General features: G+C 41.3%; 1 protein-coding gene across 5 annotated transcripts in view; it reads right to left on the reverse strand.

The window, feature by feature from the left end:
• The window catches only part of LOC309718535 (neuronal calcium sensor 1), a 19,703-nt gene continuing 911 nt past the window's right edge, over window positions 1-18,792 (reverse strand). For 4 of the 5 annotated variants that reach the window (XM_082553884.1, XM_082553882.1, XM_082553881.1 and 1 more), the window contains 9 exons: window positions 18,390-18,510; window positions 17,220-17,362; window positions 11,812-11,836; window positions 6,395-6,533; window positions 4,530-4,608; window positions 4,256-4,344; window positions 4,090-4,167; window positions 1,781-1,888; window positions 2-1,667 (listed from right to left, as the gene is read on the reverse strand). In XM_082553884.1, the coding sequence (XP_082410010.1) occupies window positions 1,790-1,888; window positions 4,090-4,167; window positions 4,256-4,344; window positions 4,530-4,608; window positions 6,395-6,533; window positions 11,812-11,836; window positions 17,220-17,283 (573 nt within the window). In that variant the 5' untranslated portion in view covers window positions 17,284-17,362; window positions 18,390-18,510 and the 3' untranslated portion in view covers window positions 2-1,667; window positions 1,781-1,789. Of the gene's footprint in view, window positions 1,668-1,780; window positions 1,889-4,089; window positions 4,168-4,255; window positions 4,345-4,529; window positions 4,609-6,394; window positions 6,534-11,811; window positions 11,837-17,219; window positions 17,363-18,382; window positions 18,511-18,792 lie in introns of all 5 variants that reach the window. The other variant, XM_082553885.1, reaches the window with a different exon arrangement.

Raw genomic sequence — 18,792 nt, forward strand, 5'->3', positions numbered from 1 at the left:
ATGAAAGTTTTCTATCCATTACAAACTAAGGATACAGTAATAGAAAAGATAGCCACTTAAATGCATTTTATTCTGTGCTCTTATACTGTCAATCAACAGGAAAATGACATTTAGAATTTAGTAAATTTGCATAAGGCATAAAGATCAGTGAAGCTGAAAAACATCTTAATGCTCAAAATGAAACAATCCAATGGAGAAAAAAAAAAAGGCATCAATACATGTGCAGGTCTCACACAGAACAAATACCAAGCAGACAACTGAAACCACAGAGCTCACAAAAGCTTCACAGTCAGAAATGATGTCCGTTTGTGGCTCTCAGTGACCACGGCTTTGTGTTGCTGAGGGTGCTCTCCAAAGAAATACTGAGCTTCAATTCGGCTGCTGTGAGAACCGGGCTGGGCTGCTTGGCCGGGCCATTCGAGAGGCGGGGGCAGCAGAGCAAACAACAGCAGGGAGACTGAACCACGATGGGATGCACGGGCTGCAAACACAGCAAAATAATCCATAGAAAACTCTGTGCTACTTCAAAATTCCTCCTCACATGAAAAAACAAAACAAAAACCCTGCTCTCTCGAGAAAAGGAAACCTCGGGGCGTGACAAAAATGAGAATCGGGCAACAATAATGAAAAATACAGTGCAATACATTTCAACAACCTTTGATTTAAAAATAAAACTTCATTCCATATTTATGAGGAAATTCCCATAAATGCAGCAAAAAAAAAAAAAAAAAAAAAAAAGCAGAAAATAAATTACCATTATATTTACATTATATAATACACACTATACTGCTTTGTGTCTTTAAGTTAGTGTTCACATTATCACAAAAGTAACACTTTCTTCCCCCCCGACAGATTCTCCTGTGGTTTAGAGTCTCTCTGTGTGGTGATGAAGCAGCAGCACAGTTCCTCTGAGTGAGCAGTTCACTTTGCATCTGCCGCTTTACAGCATGTGAACAAGATGCACACGAACATCTCCACAGGAATTCAGTACCTCGCACTACACAATACTCCAAAGTCCAGAGTTACTCAAGGGTGTGATGCGATGCTGCGTAGCTGCAGAAGCACGCACAAACAACGGAGGGTTTTGCAGACAGGTTTGGATTCGCTATCACATCAGACGATATATTTGTTCACAGTCCGCTATTGGAAACGCAGATGGGCAGATACTTGGGAGTAGAAAAGTTTGCAATCTGCTTCTGGGTGATCGAGTTAAAATGTGGCTTCCTCCCATTATTAGTGTGATGGTGCTGCACTGGTGTGTAACGGACAGTGGGGGGAAGCTGAGTGGGATCCATCTGAGGTGTAAGAGGGATGTGAGTGGAGCAGTTGAGTTATGATACCTGGTTGTGTTCAGAGCATGCTGGGTAATCACTAACAGAGCTGCTGTGTTACTACAAAAAAAAAAAAAAAAAGTCTTCACAAGCTCACTTCACAGTTGACAAAACGCTGAGCAGGATGTCAGCAACAATTGGCAGCAGCCAGTGCATTACATTAGCCAGTGAGAGGAGGTCCTGTCTCGCTCTTCGTTCAGCGCTGCAAGAATATTTGATTGCCAGTAAACAAATGAGCCAGATGAATAATTCATAAGAACAAACTCAAGAGCAGAAAGTGGCTTCTTCACTTTGGTTTCAACCCGCAGACTGAAGTTCCTTTCTGTATTCTTTGCTCTGAAGAAATAGAAATTACACAGCATTACTGTGAGGCTGAAGCATGACCGGGAACTGAAAAATCACCCATGCGGGTAGGTATGCAGGTAGCAGCTGATTAATACCCCACTCACCTTACATTCCTACACAAGTCCATCATAGAGTGACAATGCCTGAACAATTGAGGGATCTGCCTTTGATCCTTCCTGAAACTCCTGCAGAGTCAGCTTCCCGTCTGCATTCTGCAACACGACACAAAAACAGAAAAATATATCGAGCTGAAGCCCTGTGATGCTTTTACACACACCTTCCAGCAGGGGGCAAAAAAGCATCTCAGGCCATGTCATGTTGCCCCTATTCTACGCTATTGGGACTGATGTTTGGTTCAGTGCACTTGGACAGTCACCACTCTCAGCTAATACAAATCACTAAGTGCTGCTGTGCTGCACAGTTACTCCTATGGGCTGATCTTGGCAGTAGTGAGCTGACAAACACGCCCATGCAGGCAGCATCTCATCTTTCACTAAAGCCGAGTAGATTCTTGGAGCTGACAGAGCGGGCACCAGCACTGAGCGCTAGAGGTGGAGGAGAATATATATATATATATGATGTTTATAGACTGCAGGCGGTGTTAGTGACACTGTGATGAATACAGCTAACAGCTCTAAACTTAACAGCGTCCATATCAAAGCCCCGAGGGTGGCAACAAAGGTAGACGAAAGCCCTAATAAAGTTAAACTCATGACTATATCAATGTCAGTCTCAATGAATATCAGATATTGCTCTATCACTATTTACTAGGGGTGCAACGATACACAAAATTCACGGTTCGGTTCGGTTCGATATTTTTTCGATACAAAAAAATGTTCATGCCTTTTTAATTTGTCATTTATTAAAATTATAAATATATATTTTAACTCAAAAGTACAGTTTTTAAATTTAACCCTAACCCTTGTGCGCGTTTTTTATTTTGACAGCAAATGCGCACCTGCGGACCACTTATGTGCACCCCTGGTTATTTAGCTCGTCATATTGCAGCCACAGAAATTATTTTGTCCATGAAACCATAAAGCTGCACTTTCTTTTTGCCTTATAGTCTGATTTGTCATAACTTCTCCGTTTTGTGGTAAGCTTTTCTTTGGCTGTCACTTCTTCACCCTGACCTGTCTTATTTGGCTCAGCAGAACTGAAATATATATCCTGCTGCTTTTACACACGCACTCACATAAGCTCAGCGATTCTCTGCGCGATCAACCTCTCACATGTTTAAGCTTGCTGCGGGAGATTTCACTTGTCATGTTTGCATAGTAAGCTAACGATTAATAAGACGATGTCAGAGGAATTGGTGCACAAATTATCATCACTCACAGATCAGTGCTGTCATTGCAAAGTGAAAGCAAAAAAACAAGCGCAAATTCAAACGCGATTTCAATATGTCACATATTGACAGTGGCTCACCGATGCCAATGACATAATTACCCAGCTACATTTCTGAAAGAATGCAAAAGCATTGACATATATTTTTCCTTCCTACAATAGCCCGACGGGCAGAGTAGCCCGTCTGAAAAAAATCGCTAGCCCCAGGACGTCGGGCTAGCGATATTGCAAGCCCTGTATCTGATTGAGGAATCACTCATCTTTGGAAAAGAGAGTTTATTACAGAGAAATGTCTCTTTCCAAAATAAAAGCTATACTATCCGCTTCTTCTGGGCTATATTCTCAGCAGCATAAGGAGAATCATGTGCTAACAGCTGTCTAAATGACTCGGCTAAAGTTAGTAGCATGCTTGTTGTTTTTGTCTTTGCACTAGGATGATGTCGGCGTAAATGTGCAGTCATATTCGTTGTGTTCCCACTAGTGCTTTCAGGTTAATCTCGTTGAAATGACCTTAACGCCACAACACGGCAAATCTCCGTTAACGAGCTACCGCCGATCGCCCCGTGCATGGGGCTAGACGGCCAACACGTTAACGAGCTAACTGCGCTAACACACTAGTTCCCACCCATGTAATTGAGCATTGCATGGCACATCCAACATACTGTTTTACTTTAGTCCATGACTCGCTTACCTTCAGGGTCATACGTCACATGAAAACCAAAATAATTCCAAACGCCAGATCTGAATGAGGGTGGGGGAGGTCCATGTTGCAACTTCTGTCTTGCTAGCTTGCCCTGCGCTCTTCCTCCTGACTATGCTGTCTGTGTTGAGCGCTCAGTGGATCTGCGCTCGACAGTGCAGCCTAGGCGGAGTAGTCGAACGCAGATTCACTGAGCGCTCAACACAGACAGCATCGTCAGAAGGAAAGTTGATCAAATAAATTACAAATGTTGTAGTGTTCGATACATATGCGTACCGAACCGAAAGCACTGTATCGAACGGTTCAATATCGATACGAATATCGTTGCACCCCTACTAATTACATCTCTAGTACTCAAACACTGACCTTATCCATCATTGCAAAAATGCGGTCCACACGCTTCTCTGGTGTGTTTTCTTCCTCAGGCAACTCCACAGTGTTCCCCTACGACATCAGCAACATCATAATGCTTCATATGGTGTTTGCATTAAAACGAGTCAGGATTAGATCTCTAATGTTTGGGAAAACTTACCACCATCTGATATATGGCATCTACAATGTTCAGCATCTCGTCTCGGGTTATGTAGCCATCATTGTCGAGATCATATAATTTAAAAGCCCCTGTACAAAGACAAGAAGTTAAAATATGTGGGCTTCATGTGGGTGAAAAAGGAGGATAAATATCGTCACACTTTGTCACAGGTTTAAAAATTAAGTCAAGGTTTTATTTGCCGTTTTTCTCTCTAGAAGTCTGTACTCCTGTCATTTAAATATTAACAACAAGAGAGGAGATTCCATCTTCTTACATCGCAGCTTTTCATCTAGAGTCCCCCGGGAAGTCACTGACAAGGCCTGGATGAACTCGGAGAACTCGATGCGTCCATCCTGCAGAGCGACCGAGAGAGGGGAGAGAAAGAGAGTGAAGAGAAATGGCCCAGAGACAAGACGAGGCTCTCACTTCACACTTGCAGTGGCTGTACTTTCACAAACTCTGTCCTGTTCTTTTCATGATGTCCTTGCTGGATTCTTCTGAAAATGGGGCCAGACGTTTGCTCCAAGTCAGATGCTATTTTTTGCCTCGCACCTGGCTCTCTCCTGAGGTAGAAATATGTCACCTCTGGTCATTAGTAAGAAGAATGCTACTGGCTCAAAGTCTAAAAATTACAGCAGGCAAACATACGACCACAACATACGGGGAGCAAAGACGCCTCGCATTTTCCAGTCATTTCACATCACGAATGGACGCGAGTGATCATTCTGTCCAACGGGGCAGGAACCGTTCCACTCTGAAATTTAGTTTTCTCTAAGTGTTGTTAAAATGTGACTCGCTGAGCTAAAAAAACAAAACAAAACAAAAAACCCCACAAAAAAAAAGACGAATTACACTTTTAAATCCACACTTTGTGCATCAAAGAGTGGTCTACTGACTTGATTCTAAATCATAAAAACACAACTCAAAGTTTCTCAGACGCCATTAATTCAAACCAATCCATCATGTTATGACTTCCTGTTTCAAGCAGCTGACGGAGTCTGTCGTCTTCCTACATTCTGCTAAGTCAGCTGCCCACTGCAAGTTTAGCCACAGTATTCTTTAAAGCAGGGGAAAAAAGCCTGGTGTTTTTGTGCCCCTCAGGGTCAGCTAATGCTATCTCTACCAGACAGCTGACTAGACAGAAAATGCTAAAGTCATGTGTTGCAGATCGCACAAGTCCCAAAAACTGCTACGATCAATGCATTCTCTAACTACGGGGTGCGTAATGCTAATGAAGGTCACAGATAAACATCAGATGAAGGGGATTGTGTGATCTTCCTGACACAAAGCCTTTTAACTCAAGTCAATACACCTCCGGGGGGCTCAGCAGCTTTCTGCGAACTGCTCTTCTTCAGTTTGTGTCCCCAAACACAATCACAATGATCACGTACAGCTACAGTGAGGTGGATTTCTTCAGAAAAATGCATCTATCTTGTTGGCTTTGCCAGTACATCCTCCAACCCTCACCCCATAAAGAGAACAGCACATTCTCTGGGTTACAATTATAGGTTATTGTAGACACGAAGACTCCACTGCAGCTCGTTGCTCCTTTTTGAGCAAAAAGAAGGGGTACCTAGTGTAATATAATATCTTTAAGTGTAAAATATATCCAGGTTCTTTTTGTGCTAATGTTGCCAGAAATACATAATGTGAGCACTCAGTGTGCATCACAGAAAGAATATCTGCACTGGCACTGCTAGATTCTTCAGTTGTAGGTAATGTACACGTCCCAATGGGGAAATAGTTAATTACATTTTTGCCTATAATTTTTATGACAATGCCCAAAACAAACAGCTCTCATTCAAAAACTGTGTGTATACAGATGTGAGAGACTACAGCTCTGAGGGGGAAAAATACAACAATAATGGCACTGGAATAATAATTAAAATGAAAAAGATTACAACGCTTCTCTTTTATTCTGCTCAGTAGTCCCTAGATGTTCACAAAGAAAGAGATGCTGTTCTCACAAACTGACATGATCTGAACAAAAACCTCCAGATTAGCCCTCTCCTCAGACTCCTTTTATCTAACGGCAATGCCAGCCCCAAATGATCATATTACTGTGAACTAGCAAGGGTATTTTAATATTTCCCTACACACCCTAAAAGGCTAATAAAACATATGAATTTGTTTACAAACCTTATTTTCATCAAAAACATTGAAGACAAAGGAGGCAAACTTTGTGGGATCTCCAAAAGGGAAAAACTGCTTGTATATCTTCTGAAAACCCACAGCATCCAACTGCCCACTCGGGCAATCTTTGATGAAACCTTTGTACCTAAAAAGAAAAACAGAGCGCACTGTGAGATTATTTTAAAAAGTAATACAGCCTTATGCAATGCAACCATACGAAACGAGAATTCATAATCAAGACTAGAACGGACAGCAGCAGTAGACTGAAGTCACCTCCTCACTCTTACCATAGGCATTACTGATTCAGTCTGAAAGAGTGCGCTAGATCAAAAAGGTAAAGTGCAAAGCTATTTGTCTCATTCACAGATAAGACGATCGCCTTAATCCAATAGCAAGCCCAGGGTGGTTAACTCTAATCAAATTACTCTCTGCTCCTCTTTTGATAATATGCGTGGCTGGTAGATAAGTCTGAGAGCTTCCTCTTGCCCTCTGGAAATACCATATCTGGAGAGTGACTTAACATCTCTATTAGCCTAAATATAGAAGCATTTCATAAGCAATTTCAAGCGCAATCACTCAAAGGTAGGCAGTGTTCTTCTATGTCTTCATAAGGGAAGTCTGCATCCACAGAGTCTAACCACACAGGAACAGGTTAGGAAGCAAGTAAGCGAGATTTAGTCTTTACAAAAATAAATCTTAGATGAATAGTAGGAGGAGGAGGACATGACAGGGAAATAATAACACTCTAGTTATAAAAAGCATTGCAAAAAGCTTTTCCTCTTAATCAACAGCAAAAATGACACAAGTTCACACAAGGGAGCACTGCGTGTTCGTCTCTGCTTAAGCTCTGGCTGTTCGTAATAAGACTGGGCTATAATTAAGGCCAGAGAAAGCGCGTTCTGATGAAGAATGAAGGCCAGGGGCGATCTTTTCCACTCACACTCTGACTCTTCACTCCTCTTAAACTCTTTTACTTTTAATCTGCCCGGGAGATAATGAAGCCAGCTCCTTACAGTCAAAGAAATAGGCAAGGAGCTTTGAGGAGCAGCTGGGAAAAAGTTCAGCGAGAAGAAAAGCGAGAAGAGAGCAGAACCACAAAATTCTCATATATGAATTATCTGGAGATACATGCAGGGAAAAAAAAAAGAAAGCCTAGCTTAACTATGCAGGCTATAACCTGATTGGTATTCAAAGAACCGAACGCACAATGCATATCGTAATCCACAGCCGACCTATTTCACCTGAATTCTTTTGTCATTTTTAATGCTTGACGGGGGAATATCAAAGAAAAGACTGAAGACAATGAAATGTGCTCTATCATACTGTACATACAGTGCTCATGTTCAAGCACAGAACATTACAAGTACAAAAACTAGTACAATTAGTACAAAAACCGTTAGTACAGTGCATTCAAATTCTCCGTTTACTGCTTTCAGGCACTGAAGACTGTATCATAGGTACACCCACAGTGAGAGGAATATGAATTCATCGAATCACATCTAAAATAAATATTCTTATTCTGTCAATATCACATCTAGTTTGCTCTTTTTTTAAATAATGTCAGATCAGGAGGGTCAAATATCAGCAAATTTTAGCTCATTGCAGACAAGCAAAAATAAATTAGCACTCCCATATTGATGCATGCGCTTAAAGATGCACTGGCATCTGTTTTCTAATAAGTAACAAGACACTGCATGGCAAAAATCACAGTTTGGAAATGTGTTGAGAATCATGGCAAAAATGCTGTTTTATATCCTTCTCTGTCCAGAGGATAAATGAATTCACTGAGATGAAGATCAGCAAAAATGATGTTGTCCAGACACTTTGTTGCTTTGCGTTTTGAGCCATTATGCATGGCAAAAAGAAGGCTTTTAGAAGGGCAACCCATCAATTTTACACACAAAGGCTCAGTTCACCCATCAGGAGCATTTCTCGGGCTGTGAAAGCAAATCTTCTGTGGTTTAAAAGGAACTTTATAGAAAAAAAAAACAAAAAAACTGAGTGACTGTTGATGTAGTTTGGGTTTTCTCGACTTTAGCTCGAGCCTTAAAATTTAACAAAAAGCCTGTGTTGCAAGCAGGAGGTATGGCATTTAAGAGGAGAAAGCATTTAAGATGCAAGTGCAGTCTAATGGAAGGTGATTTTCTGTTGCATTATGGGAAATGGATAAAAGGATAGGGCGGACTCGGCTGCTTTAATTTTGAACAGTTTTTTAATTTTTTGCTCTTTCAGAGGAACTCAATCTTTTTTTAATGCAATGCTAAAATCACTTGAGTACCTCAGAGCTGCGTAAATAAGGATTCCCCCCCTTTTTGCAACTCATAAGGAATTACCATCTTAGAAAACATCTTCCAGTAATTTAGCACATCTACAACATTTTCAAGGTTTCAAAATGTGAGAACGCCTGACTACAGTGTCTATAGTAGTATTTCCTTAGACCTGTAAATATACTTGTATGCAAAACTAATCCAGTGACATTTAAGCAGTTAATAGCAACAGGCCAACAATTATAAAATAATTTCTTACACATGATAAAATAAAAGAGCTCTAATGACGCAGTAGTGCATTTCATCTTATGATTATTATTATTACAGCTCCACAGTGTTTCAGTTTTAATAGCTGAATATTTAAATAATTAACTATTTATTTCAAGTGAAATCAATTGTGCATCAACCAGACAGCCACTTAACTGTAACATTAAAAGAACAACGGCAAGAATAAGTCAGACTACTAAGCCTGCCCCTTTTTTGTTAAACATTTTGCTAGCATCAAATTTTAAAAAAAAAATTAAATTAAAAAATAAAATAAAATCATAAAACAACTTGATACGCTGTCTTTGCACAATTTCCACAAAAAGCAGGGTTTAAACAGTGAAGTGCACCTTTACTGACATTTTGCACAGCATCCCAAACTTTGGGAAACACATCAACTATACAACAGCTAATTTACATATGCACTGTACACTCAAACTGTAGATATAGTGGATACAGTAAGCACTGCACCAACGTGTAAACATGTTTGCAGTGTCAGCTGCTCATAATACGAATCACTTTCATTTGCCAAGAACACGTCATGTACAAGAGATCCTACTTGGTGACATTAGTGCTAAGACACACACACGTTCAGCCTGTACTTGAAGCGGTGTAATAGTGCAACTATGTGCTGTACTTGTGGGGATGTGACATTGTGGATCAGACTACTCTCGGGTGCTGGGATGAAGATAAGATATTTATTTTCTGGCACTGGTTGTGTTCTTTGGCATCTACCACGGTGGCTTGGTACTGTGCAGGATGTTTCTTTTGCTCCTGCCTAGCTGGCAGGGAACATCACTGAGCTATGGCATTTAGTTATTGATTTCAGGTAGGCCGCGGGCATACTAATGATGTTCCCTTAGAGGAGAATTAGAAAGGAGAATAAATTTAATGCACAACACAGGCATTTATCTAACCCTGCTAATTCTTCTGTGTCTGTGCTTGTGCTCTAATTACACGCCATCTGGCATTCCCCCTGGTAAAATTCCCTCTCATCCCTCACACTCAGCCGTGTTGATTGCTACTGATCTTCAAGTGAGGGCTCGTGCAAACTTTCCTGTGAAAGACAGCGAGAGCGATGGCGAGCTAGCTGGCTGCACAGCCGGCGGGGTGGAGGTTTGGGGAGGGGAGGGTTTCCGCCCCAGTGCACTCAGGCAGCCCTAGAGACAGGCCAGCTCGAAGGCTCTGGACCTGCCAATGTCCAGTGATATCTAATGCTGCTGTACTACTGCTATGTGCCGTGGCTCCCTTTCCCCCTGCAAAAAAACTCCCCAACAGGAAACATGAAGAGCAACTAGTTCTAAAGGCAAAGCTCTTTTCACGCATGTGGAATTAGGTCATGAAATGCAAACGTCAAAAGGAGGAGAACTAAAATGTGAACATTGAAGAGTCATCACTTCATTACAGAGCTCTTTTTTCTGATTTATGGTCTACTTTGATTTGGATTTTCAAAGAAATAATAGCCCAATAGCACCACCCGGCAAACAAAAGAGATGACTGTGCTCACGCTTGAATCATCTCCGCTAATGAAGAAAGCATTGTTTCTTATCCATCTGCCAGAGGCTGTCAAATTGTCCCTTCACAAAAAGATCCATAAATTCACACCTTAACAATAAAAGCAGATTGCTCCGGGCCCACTTTTATGCAATATCCTGGCTTAAACTGTCTTTGTTTTATGAATTTGCTTCGTTTTGACACATTGACGTGCATGTTTTAACGCTGTTAACATAGACGGGGATCAGACAAAGGCTAGACCTCTATGAGCCCATCTTGGCTCAGGTCACAGTGACTAATAGGAACAGAATCTGACAGGAAGGATTACTAATGAGCAACCTTGTGTAGGTTTTGTGGCCAAGTAGTCATGACTGCCTGAAAGTGAAACAGCTTGCACCCCTGCCATTCCTCTGTTATCAGACATCCCTTTTGCAAACAGAGCAAAAAGGTTGTGGAGGAATGCATCATGGAAATGTTTGTATCAGTATTATCAGCCTTCAAAGTCATTCTGTCTCAGTTAGGCTTCAAAGTCATTCTATTTTCAGAACTCATCTGTCTTCAGGGAAGTGTGAAGGAGATGGCTCCAAATCGACTATCAAACCAAATCCAGCAACACTGTTTGCTGACTCAAGAAAACGAATCCTGAGAAGGGATACATCGAAAAGGGTTTTTTCCAGCTGGGTCAATGTAAAACTTCCTGACCCTTTTGAGACCTGGGACATGTAACGATGCTGACCTCGTCAATCTGTCAAGGTCACTGTGTTTACCTGATCGTGATGCACACCTTTCACTTTACGTGCCAAAGAATTGTTTTAATCGTGACGACGACAGCTCTCAACATCGATTCTAATTGAGTGTGACCGCATTTGTAAATATCTTTCTCGAGTGTGTATTTTTCCGTTTATGTATGCTGCACGTCACTGCCCCTCACACAAAGGCTGAGAGAGATAGAGAGCGCGATCTCCACCGGATGGTCTAAATCAGGAGTGCATCATAGGTAAATACCTTTTGTAAATTAGAAACACAGCCAGCAAGATGCTATTATTTCTCACATTATTGCAATTAAAGGCATTCTCCAAAGACAACCATGCTATCAGTGAGCCAAGCAATTCATGAAGAGACACTTTGAGTCAAACTTTTGTGCCTGCCAATCTGTTAATACAGCATGCAGTTTGGATTTGTGGTGTGTTAAAAATGACACAGTATCTTTTATATAAAAAAAACATGAAACCAGCACATTCAGATGCTGTCAGATTAATGCAAAGGAGTAAACCTGAAAGGAGCGTCTAACTCCAGCGAGCTTTGTCACTGAAGACGCTGCTAAATGCTAATATTTGACTAGCCCCACATGAACAAAGGAAAAAAAAAATCTCATTAAAAATGCATGCACACACTTACCACTGCTGCACCTCCTTCTCTGTAACTGTAAGAGAAATAAAGAGTGACATTAGCTAGATGCAAAACTTAGCATATCAGACACAATAGAGGAGCCTGGTAGCCAACCATATTGGTACTAGGCTTTCAAACATGTTTTATGCAACAACAACAAAAAAAACATTAAGTTTCAACATGCAATTATTGGAATTAGAGCAGGGCGATATGGCCAAAAATATTTATCACGATATATTTGAAAATTTGCGATAACGATTTAACTGACGATATAATTGATGTGAGACAAAATACAACTCCACAACATTACTAGCGCAAAAAGACAACCTTCCATTTATTTTCACTTAAACAAGAAGCTGGTTTTTATGTACATTAAAGCTTTATAAAAATGTAACAGTGCAAATGCAAATTCCTTGCTGAAAGTTTAACCAAAAGGCATTTCCAGTAGAAATGGGCTGACATATCCTGAGCATAACCATGTATAATATCCACTGAAGTTAAAAAGAGGTGCTTTGCAACATTAAACTGTAGTGTGCAGTACGTATTTTTCGGACCATAAGGTGCACGGGATTATAACGCACATTAAGTGAAACAAAACAGTCAGATAAATCAAACTTTATTAAACTCATTCTTCTTCCTTCCTCCACTTCTGTACCATTGATTCATTAATGTTGAATTCTCTGGCAGCTGCTCTATTCCCATGTTGTTGCAGTATATTAATGACTAACCTTGTATTGTGGATGGATTATCTCAGTTGTGGAAAAGTGTTAGTGTTTGTCCTCCAGCTTCACTGTTTATGTTATGCTAACGTAGCTGTGTCGCTAGCAGTCACGTAGCACATCATTATATACCAGCTAGCCCAACTTCAGTAACCCTACAAACGTCACTGCTGTTTAGTTTCCTGTCTTCATTTATGTTGGAAGTGAAAGCAGAGCTGTACGTTTGAATTTTTTCAGAAATCTCTCAGTCAGAACATGCGGTTGTTCAGTGATGACGCAACGAATCCTACTTCCGGGTCTAAAGTAGTCTGCGTTTAATATGGCTTTTGTGTTGTTAACATGTATTTTCTGATATTTGATCTCAAAAAGCTCCTAAAAAAGTCAGTGATCCCTGTTGACCTCCCTCGGCTTTTATTACCGCTAATCATTTATTTAAGCTCAGTTTTTAAAACCTTAGGATGTAACTACAGCCCAGCCCATGCAGCAGTATATGAATGACTAACCTCGTATTATGGATGGATTATCTCAGTTGTTCTCCTGGCTGAAGTTTGGTCCTTTTACAGCATCCTGCCATGCGATTACATTTGTTCCTGACCACCGAGAAAACTCACGTTAACTTTTATCGAGTGGAAAAAAAGTTAGCTTGTTTATATTATGCTAACATAGCTGTGTCGCTAGCGGTCACGTAGCAAATCATTATATACCAGCTAGCCCAACTTCAGTAACCCTACAAACGTCACTGCTGTTTAGTTTTCTGTCTTCATTTATGCTGGAAGTGATAGCAGAGCTGTACGTTTTAATTTGTTTCCAAAACCCCGCAGTCAGGACATGCTATATTGTATTTAGATAGAAGCTAGCGAGCTAACACCCTGCTAACTTCTAACTCCGTTAAATGTCATAAATTCCGTTTTCATGGATGCCTGGATGTTAAACTCAATTGTTACACCTGGTAGAACAGAACGCTGATCATTTTATTAAAGATGAAAGACTTTAGACAGTTTTTCAACTCTCAGTAATGCCATAGTGATCGTTTGATATATGGACCTGCAGCAGAGTTTAGACCCAGACACGGCTAGTGACGTCAGACTGAACAACCGGATATCATGCTTAGGTAACTAGCGAAACTAGCGAGCTAACTTCCGCTAGCTTCCTGCTAACTTCTAACTCAGTTAAATGTAATAAATTTTGTTTTCATGGATGCCTGGAAGTTAAACTTCATAGTTACACCTGGTAAAGCAGCAATGCTGATCGTTTTATTAAAGATGAAAGAATTTAGAGAGTTTTAAACTCTCAGTGATGCTGCAGTGTTGTTTGACCTGAAACATACGGAGTTTAGGACCCAGATTACTCCCAGATTTAAGAGCATCTTAGTCTGACAATAACGACGGCCGCTTGCATGTTCTGCAAAAAAAAAAAAGGTGCTTTGTCGTGTATCTGACGGACAAACACCAAACCAGTTCCACATCACTGAAGTTGCACCATTTTTACAAACCAATTCTGGTTCATCTGTTTCACTCAACAATCGGCCATGTGCGTATGAAAACAAAGGCACTGCGCATGCGCGGTTTACTCATATTCTATCGCGATATTTCATTTTCCTATCGTTGCCTAACATTATACCGGTATTACCGTGAACGGTATAATATGGCCCAGCCCTAATTGGAATACAGCTTTTGTTTTGCTGAAAATAGAATTCATTAATTCTAGTATATCCTGTATAGCAGTAGACAAGTGGGAGTAAACCCTAGAGAGCCACAAAAAGACGAGGAAAGCAGAGGGAATGAAGGTCAGCCACTGATTTAAGAAAAAGAACTGTTTATGTGGCAGGATGTGTTATCATGCCCACACAAGCACTACTATCTGCCAGTATGTAATCAACCATTCCCACATGCCTTTCCCTTGTCTCTTTACTTTCTCTCAAGTAACCAAAGTAATTTTCAGCCTCTTGGCTCCTGGGATTACTAATGGAAAAAAAAGGGCTGGAAATCAATAGCATTAGTTTAACCAGGTGGTCTTTTGAGAGGCTCTCTGAACTCATGTTGCTGCTGCTGCAGCAAGCTGACAATAGATGCTGTCTACCACCACTTCTGTTTGGCCCGGGGGAAAGTAAAAGGCTTTTAAAGACAACAAAACGACAGTAACTTAATCACTAATTTCATCTACTGTAATGTTGAACCTTGAGCAGCTCATAGTCATGGTTACTAGCCAGGTAAAACACAGAGAGGGTAAAAAGTGTTGAGTAAGCAAGGCTACATTCTCCTGTAAAAAAATAAAAATAAAAATATAAAATTACATTATCCAGCAGTCTCGCATTGTAGGAGACAGACAAATTAAAAAAAACAAACAAACAAACAAAAAAAAAAAACAACCTTCACAACAAATTTGGGAAAAAAGAAAATAAACACCTGAAACACAAAACATGATATTTACCAAATGTTTGTGATAATGCGACTACCTCAGATCAAGAGCAAAACAATACAGGGACTACGGATAAGGAGCTCTGCATATATCTCCATCTCAATTTGTTCTGCTCAGCATTTAAACCGAGAAACTCATCCTGTGACCATTTTCTGGTCAGTAAATGACAGGGTCAATCTCACTACTTTTAGCCAAGCCAAGCTAGCATTAAATTGGCCTCAAAAGCCATTGCTGCAGTCAGAAATTGAGGCAATTTACCATGGCTGCGATTTAATAAAAAACCGTGTTACATAACTCAGTCAGCGGCAATGGGCAATAATGCAATCAGCCAGTTGCAGGAGGGTGCGGGGCCCACTCAGTTGTTGGCCCTGCAGGGTCTAGCTAGAACACATTCAGCTTGTGCCTCCATCGCTATGAGTGTCATTGTCTCTTTTCACTTCAAAAAAAGAAAAAGAAAAAATCTTCATGCTGATACATGGGCCTATGCTACATCCTGCAGACATTTTAATAGGATTGCTGGTCCTTCCATGTAATGCCAGAACAGTCATTCAGGGAAGCATTTATGGGGAGGAGCGAGTTTGTAACTATTCCCTACTGTTTTCCACTAAAGACCAGAAAAATCACTCATTAGTGAGAGCTGTTGCACAGCCTACTGTTGTCTCTGAAGGTGTTTTACTGACGATAACAAAAAAAAAAAATTCCAAAAATATGCTCATAAGAAATTTTCTAAAATACAATAAATCCAGATGTCAGCATTTATTCCTCGTAAATAAATGGGCCTCAATTCTGGCCTTGCTGTTTACCTTTTAACACACATTATTTTCTGTGCAAAACATCCTGCATCTTTTACCAGACACACACAAACACAAACAAACAGAGGGGCACAGGGAAATTTACTGAGTCCCCAATCTGTCAAGGACCAAAGGAAAGCATTGACTAAAATGGCAGACTACGCTTCTCATGGGAGCGCAAGAGAAAGAGGTAACAGGATGAAGGAAAGCAGAAACGATAGTCTCAAGTCAAGCAACAACAGTAGCAACAAGAGAACGATCACGCTGGGAGAGAAAAGCTCAGAGCCCCTCTCAGCGATGCTAACCAGATAAGATCCTAATTATACTATTCCATTCCCTGCTCAAAGAGGGCGGTTAGGGGGAAAAGCAAAAGAGACAGGGTGAAAGGTTAAGAGAGAATGAGAAAACCAGTCAGACAGGGGGAGAGAGCGAGAGAGAGAAAGGGACAGCAGCAAGCAGTCCAGCCCAGCATGAAGTCTAATCTTCCTCCACAGCAATTTCCTGCTACAACAGCCTTCCTTGGTTCTGCTGTGGAGAGACCAACCACACAAATAACACTGTCATTAAGCAGCCAGGGGATGTCAACTCCCACCCACACCTGCACACCACGGTGCTCAAATAATAATAATAATAATAATAGCAATGCTGTGCTCCAAAAATAACACACAAGTGGTTAATATAGTGGATACCAAGCAGACATTGCTGGTGGTAATTAGAAATGTGACCCAAAGTGATAGCTGAGCAGACGTTGATAAGCAACGGCTGGTAAGATGGTAGAAATACAGTCAATTTGCACCCTAATGCATCAACGGGAACAACAATCGAAGATATAATTACAAAGTCGCACCTTCGCTACAGTTCTTTATCGGAGGGTCAGTCTCCTTTCTGTGAGTCCACCCCATCCATCGATCTTGACGCAGGAATGCAATTTATAAGTGTGGCGGCACAAGCACAATTGATTTACCCTTTCTACGTTTAAATTTATCAATGTCTGTCACATTAGAAGTAGAACATACAGCATGTTTACAAGCACAGCACATAAAACCACATTCTCATCGGTAAAGAAAAGCTATCATTACAGCTGCCACAAACTCTACTATGTCCTCAGCGTAACTTAAAGACCCCCGCTTGCAACTTTTTACTCAGCCTTAGCTGATTGCAGTCTGCGATACATTCAAGAATCTGAAATTTGAAACAAATGAGGAGATCATTCGCAACTGACATCTGCTCTGTCAGTGGTGAAAAATGTATAGCATCCCAAAGCATCCCAGCAGGCAGCGTTATTTACTCTTAAGCCTGTGTGGTGCACAGTGGGTGGAAAATGAGATTAGCAAACCGCAGCAATAAACTCTGTATTATGTATTCCTATTGCAAGCTGTATGTTCTTTAACCTCAGGCCAACAGGCTATGACAAGCTCACAGAAAAAGTTTCTGCAAAGTTTTTCTTTGTAAGAACAAGCAAAAAACAAACACACTTTCAGTTACTCACAGTAGGTTTTCCTTGTCAACTCCTCTACCACCTCTGGCTTGAGCTTGCTGTTGGATTTACCCATGATCTTCAGCTCTCTTCGACGCCCCCAAATCCACGCTGGCACGTATCACCTGTTACTACGTCCTCGCCAGTCTGCTCCTCTGCCAAAACACGCAAGAGAAGTGGGGCTAGTTTAGGTGCGAAGACACGGGTGAGATAGGAGAAAGACACTTTTATTTGAGTTTGCTTTGACAGAAAAGGAAATAAAACACTCCCATTCAGGCTAATCGTTCTGTATATATCACTCTAGCTGCGGTCATGATCTGCTCAGCCATCAGCACTCCACACAGACGAGTCAAACCCCAGGGGACCACGTGAAGAGGACCCAGCAGGCTATTGAGTCTATACGAGCGCTGCGGAGCGCCTATGTGTCCGCCTCATTTCTTTACAGCAGCCCGTGGGCGAAGAGTGGCGTTTGGACGCGTTGCTACCTTCGTCCTTGGATACAAGAGTCACTCAGTGGCTGGGTTAAGCACGCTCGCTCCCTCACAGTCATTCTCTGTTCTTCTCACTCCTCCCACCCCTCCTTTCCCACCACTATCTCTATTGCTCAGGGTAAGTTACTGTAGAAAAAGAGTCCTCCCTCTTGACAGCTGAGATAAGGAGGTGTGTAAACTAAAATACAATGAACAGAGCTCGACTTGGATGCCCCCCGCTGCACTTTGCGCTCGCTCTAAAACGTTAGCTCTAATCCTTGGAATTTACACAGACACCACAGTGTAAAGAAACAGTTTTAAAAAGCTTCAGTAATAATTTCTAGGGGGAAAAAAAGAAGATACCAGAAAGACGCCAAGTCTGTTCATGGTTCTACAGCTCTGATGCCAACTGAACAGCACAAAAGAGATCCGGTGCTGCTCTTAAAATAAGCATGTGAGCTGTCTACCAAGTTTAGATGTGTATTTGAAGAGTGACAGTTTTCTTTTTTTTTTCTCCTCCATTCTGACTCATAATTCTCCCTCCTTTTCTGGCCTCATGACAACATGGCATGGTGGTTTCTTCCTCTCTGTCACAGAGATGGGGATAATGGAATTTCTTTGTACCGTGGGCCGGGCGTTGGCATGCACTGACGGTTAACCACAGCAGCTGTCTGAGCCACAGAATTAGAAGACTACTGTACGCACTATGCACCTTCACTGCAAACATCTGTACTCTGCGTCGACGGCCAGTGATGTCTTTGCGAGGGATGCCACGCTGGTAATCACCATTTTGCGTTTGCTCAAGCCTTCTGGTCCTGGATATTGCACAGACACTATGAAAATAAACAAACAGACAGCAGTTACAAAGGGAATGACAGGCATGTGCTGTATTTCATGAGAAATGGACTGGACTGTCACCTAGAGCCACAGACACATGGGCACTTAACTGGAAAAACACTCAAAACAAGACGACCTTTGTAGTGACTGCCTAAGCTGCTGAGTGTAGCCAGCAGGCATCACACAATATGCAGCTAGAAGAGTGCTGTCAATTTAACTGTAGAGGCTGCTATTAAAGTATTCTGCGTTAAATCAGCACAGCCTAAACGAGCAGAAAA

The sequence above is a fragment of the Aulonocara stuartgranti genome (assembly GCF_965226115.1).
Source record: "Aulonocara stuartgranti genome assembly, chromosome: 12".
NCBI lineage: Eukaryota > Metazoa > Chordata > Actinopteri > Cichliformes > Cichlidae > Aulonocara > Aulonocara stuartgranti.